At 41.6% G+C, this 5,436-nt stretch overlaps 1 protein-coding gene across 1 annotated transcript in view; it reads right to left on the reverse strand.

Annotated features, from left to right (window-relative positions):
* Nucleotides 1-3,049, reverse strand: part of TPH1 (tryptophan hydroxylase 1) — a 27,607-nt gene extending 24,558 nt beyond the window's left edge. Inside the window, exon 1 of the mRNA XM_006865800.1 lies at nt 2,933-3,049. Coding sequence (XP_006865862.1) covers nt 2,933-3,049 — 117 coding nt within the window. The remainder of the gene's footprint in view (nt 1-2,932) is intronic.
* Between the last annotated feature and the right edge of the window lie 2,387 nt (nt 3,050-5,436).

Genomic DNA, 5,436 nt, shown 5'->3' on the forward strand with positions numbered 1-5,436 from the left:
CTTAAAAGGTACCTCAAGAAATGCAGAGGAAATCATAGAATTTACAAACAGAAAGTACTCTCAGGGGATCTGAGAACTCAACACAAAATATATTATTTTTAAAATTCAGGGGATATTTGTACATTGGGTATTTACCTTTGTTGCAAATATATCCATGAATGTAGTGAAGCATAGAGAGGAAAAGTTATAAAAACTTCTTGAACATTATAAGATACCTAGAGGGAATGAAGGAGCTCTGGTAGCATAGTGGTTACGAGTTGGGCTGCCAACCTCAAGGTCAGCATTTTGAAACTACCAACAGTTCCATGGGAGAAAAATGAAGCTTTCTGCTCCTGTAAAGATTTATAGCCTCGGTAACCCTGTGTAGGGTCACTATGAGTCCGAACTGACTCCACAGTACTTAACAACAACAACAACAACAAAAGAGGGAATGAGTAACTGGGCCTAGGGGCTTAGGACCACAGTCTCCAAGGACACCATGATCAGTTGGCATAACACAGTCCACAAAGACAATGTTCTACATCCTACTTTGGTGAGTAGTGATTATAGGGTCTTAAAAGCTCATGAGTGGCCACCTAAGGTGAAACTATTGTATTGGTCTCTCCCTGCCTGGAGGGAAGAAGAGAGATGAAAATCAATGACACATGGAAACAATTAAGCCAATGGAACTAACCATGTGACCATCAGTCTGTACCACCCTGAGACCAGAAGTACATGGTGCTCAGCCATCACTACCAAGTACTCTGAAAGGCACCACATTAGAAGGTCCTGGATAGAGTGGGAGAAAAATGGGGAGCAAAACTCAAAAGCATTAAAAAGACAAAACCTCATTGAGATGAAAATAAGTGATTTCTTTGATGTAAAACTGATGATCTACTCTATTAAACTCAAAAGCATTAAAAAAAAAAAAAAAGACTGGGCTTACTGGTCTGGTAGAGATCAGAAGAACCTGAGACTGTGGTCCTTGATCACCCTCCAGTTCTCCCCAAGCTCAATTTCCAGCCAAACAAGAGATAGGTCTAGAAGAGGAGTCCTGGTGTGGCTCTGTAGGATAAGCACTGGATAGCAAGTTTGGTTTGAACTGCAAGGTTGGCAGTTCAAATCCACCAGGCGCTCCTCAGAACCCCTATACAGGGTCGCTATGAGTTGGAACCAACTCAACAGCACTTAACAACAACAACATAAGAGGAATAATAACAGCAGTGAGGTATGACCACCTTAGAATAATCAACCATTTGAGATCAAAAGAGCAGCATTTACCCAAGGATAAAATTTAGAAAGATTAAGAAAGAAGGAGGAATGGAAACAGGAAACACAGGGATGAGTGATGTTACATTGTGGAGATTGCAATCAATGAGATAAAACAAAATGTGTATGAATTGTTAAATGGAAAAATACATATTATTTGCAAAAAGCATATTCTTTATAAATTAACTCATTCTTTATAAATTGTTGTTATGTGCTCTCGAGTTGGTTCCAACACAAAGCAACCCTGTATAGGGGTTCTGAGGAGCAGCTGGTGGGTTTGAACTACAGACCTTGTGATTGGAAGTCCAGTGCTGATCCTCCTAGTGTAGACCAGGAGTCCTCTTTATATATAGCCACTTGAAAATAGTTTTTATAAAGTCCACCAGTGCAAAGTGACTTTAATAATGTTACTATGATAGAAGTTGGAGCAGTACCCAGTCGGGTACAGCTGAGAACCTGTGAGCATCAAGTTCAGCTTCATTTGATTCATATCAGTAGCCCAAGACTAATGTACCAGGGGTATCTGGATGGAACCCATGGTGGCCATACAACCTAGGGCAGCACAGGGGAGATGGAGCTAGACAGTTTGTCAGCTGGACTTCAGTTCAAAATGAAGGCAGCTGCTGGCTGAGGTATGAACTTCATGTCTTTCTCTTTCTCACCTCTCCCTTTCCCACTTTCCTAGCCCTCTTCCCCTTGTCCACGCAAACTCCAGTTCCCTAAACCTTCCAGGGGTAAATGAACCATGGGTTCTCAATGGCTCATTTTCAGACTTAGATCACCAGTCCCTTATCTGTAAAGAGGAAGGCCTCTTGACCTATTTTAGTCTGTAAATTTAGCATAACCCCAACACGCAAGCTTCCACTGATAGATGGGTAGTAGCTGCACTTGTGGAATATTGGCCAGGAATTGAACCCAGTCTCCTGTTGGGTATATATTATTGTTGTTGTTAAGTGCCAGTTCCAACTCATAGCAACCCTGTATAGGGTTTCTGAGACTGTAATTCTTTGTGGGAGCAGGAAATCTCCTCTTTCTCCCACCATCTGGTACATTTTGTTATTCTTGCTAAGTGCCTTTAGTTGGTTCCAATTCATTATGATGCTAAGTAAGATTTCCAAAGAGTGGCTGGTGGGTTTGAACCACCAACATTGCAGTTAGCAGCTCAGTGCTTATCCTATCATACCACACTTAGTAAATTTTTGTGTCCTACCTGACTAACCCCTATTTCCTTAACATACAGTTATATTGAGTCAAAGTGTTTGAACACATTAAAGCTTATTATACATCTGACCAGATTGTTTGCCCCTATGACTGTACCAATTTATCCTTACACAGACGGTGTATGGGACTGCCAGATGCTTTGATGATAGGGAGCATATAACTGCAGAATCTTTGCTCTTTTACAATATGAAAAACAATACCATAGGCTTCTTAAAATTTGCTTTTTTGAAAACTATTAAGTGACTCTTATCTCCTCCGTGTCTCCATTCCTCTTCTTGTAGAGCAAGCCTCTCTTCTAAATTATTTCTATCCTTTACCCAATTTTTAGAATTAGTCAATATTTTAAGTTCTTAACAAAATTATTGTGTCCCGTCTCTAAATAATTTACATTAATTTGTATTTTAGCTATAATTTTAGGGATTTGTTTTCAGGAGTCTTAGGCAGCAATATAGAAAGTGTTTACCTGAAAGATTTTCAGTGCTTTTAGAAGTCCTCCAACCTCATTCTTTAAGGAAAAAATAAGAGTTGCTCTGCTCCTTTCTAGAGCATGTTCTCTGTTATCCTTATTGTCTTCAATCATGATGAATTGATGTGCTTCTCTAAAATGAAAACATGAAAATAAAGGTAAAGGACTATTTGATACCTTCTTCTGGTCTCCGTTTCCGCATCTGTAAAACATGGATATGCAGATTTGCTTTTTAAGACTGCTAAGAGACCAAAGTAAGATGAAATATTGCCTAGCACAGTACTCAGAATGTAATAACCACACCTACAAGTCATTTTCTTGCCTTTTTTCTAATCCAATTCTTCATTCAAGCCAACGAGGACATAGAGCTCTCTTCCTCCATGAAGGTCTATCCTCCCACACACAGTCTTAGCACTTGACTTTATCAGGCCTTTAGTTGCTTTTCAACTGTTTATTTACATATGTCTTATCTTCCAACAAGGCATCAAGCTCCTTGAGAGCAGAAGCTAGGCCTTCCATTTCTTTAATAACTCAAGAGCTTGGCCAGACTAAAAGGATAACTGCTAGCCAGTATATATTTTCTTTTTAAAACTAACACTCTGACAGGCCAATGGCAACTGGTACTTTCACTCTTGCTGAGAAAGACAATCAGCCCTTCTCCCACTGCGTTTCCTGGCCTGACTACAGAGACTACAGTTCGCAGCACAAGCCATAGGGAATAAAGGAGATATACCAAGAAGGAAGGTGGAAGATCAACAGCCCTGTGGTAGAGTTCAGGTCAATCTGGACACATTGATGAACTCTTTTCCCCCTTGGTTTAATCAATAAGAAGTGTAAAAAGAATTTATCTGATTTATGAAGCACAAAGTACTACCAAATTAAAGTCTTTTAAAAACATGGATGTTGTTTGAGTACAGAACAGTACTGAGAGAGAGCAAATACTCCAGAGAGGTATTAATTTTATTTTCTAAACAGTGGATAGGACTAAGAATGAAAATGAAGATGAGCTACAAGAAAAAGTACTGCCTATGGAGAAGCATCATCTGCGATTTCAGGCACAGGCAAAGGAAATGGAAATGCGAGAAGATACATCCCTATCTGAATATGATCTAATATTCACAAATGTATAATTTCAGTGACAAAATACATAAACCACAGATGGTAGTTTTACAGAAACATTGATAGTTACTTAAAGCTGTGCTCACATCTACTTTTAGACCAATAAAAAAATTCCATCTTTCTTTGACAATTATTTGACAAACACAAACTGTTACTGGGTTAGAAAGTTCAAGTCTAGTTCCCCCCACCCAAGTCAATTGTTGTTGTTGTTGTTGTTGTTAAGTGCCATTGAGTTGGGTCTGACCCTGAGCACCCCTGTATAGGGTTTCCGAAGAGCAGCTGGTGAGCTTGAACCACCGACCTTGCAGTTCAAACGGCTTTGCAGTCTGACGCATTAACCCACAACGCTACACCAAGTCAATTAGAGTAGATGTTAGTGGGGAGCTGATTAAACCTCTGTAAAAGTTAAATTTACCTGGACTATTCACTGGATTTGATCTACTGGGACCTGGGCTGGACCTCTGTGCAGTTGCAATTTTGTACTCGAGTTCATAAAGAGCCCTGGTGACGCAGCAGTTAAGTACTCAGCTGCCAACCTAAAGGTCAGCAGTTTGAACCCACCAGCTGCTCCACGAGAGTAAGATGTGGCAGTCCACTTTGTAAAGATCATAGCCTTGGAAACCCTCTGGGCCGTTCCACTCTGTCCTCCCATGTCATATGACTCGGAATCCACTCAATGCAATGGAACACCTTAGTCCCCGTGCTGGAGTGAAGGAGATAGGGTCAGGTGTTGTTGTTAAGTGCCGTCGAGTCGGTTCCGACTCATAGCGGGGTCAGGTGTGGGGCTCCCTTTTGGTGGGGGAGGGCGGTTGCCTACAGGAGGGGTCCATATCTATACGAGGAAAAGGAAGAAAGATGCTGCCCTCTGATGAAGAGGAAGGGAAGGCAGAACATGTTGTTTTCTGCTAACACCGAGGAGTCTCACGGAGTTGGGTTCAACTCCGAACCACAATTTCTTCATCTGTTGATGCTGTTGTTGTTTAGTGCTGCGGATTCGCTTCTGACTCAGAGCGATCCTGTAGAGGGTTTCCCAGGCTGTAAATCTTTGCAAGAGCAGAAAGCCTTATCTTGCTTCCATTCATCTGTATAACTCAGGAAATCTACCTTACATGCTGTATTGTGAAGGTAAACTCAGAAGATGTGCAAAATGCTCTCAAAAAAGTGTTTTGTTTTGTGCCAAAGAGGTTAAGAGGAAAGAGACAGGCGAGTAATTCACAGCTCTTAGATCCGCTCCCCGCAGGCACTTACGTGCTGGAAGAATACACCCACACCGGGTCAGCTCTGCGCCTCCAAGTCCTGGACAGCGGCTCCGGGTCCCCGCGAGAAGAGGCCAGCCCACTCACCTGGGCGCCGCTAACAGTCTTCTGGCTCAGTCCGCAGTC

The sequence above is a fragment of the Chrysochloris asiatica genome, unplaced genomic scaffold (assembly GCF_000296735.1).
Source record: "Chrysochloris asiatica unplaced genomic scaffold, ChrAsi1.0 scaffold00083, whole genome shotgun sequence".
NCBI lineage: Eukaryota > Metazoa > Chordata > Mammalia > Afrosoricida > Chrysochloridae > Chrysochloris > Chrysochloris asiatica.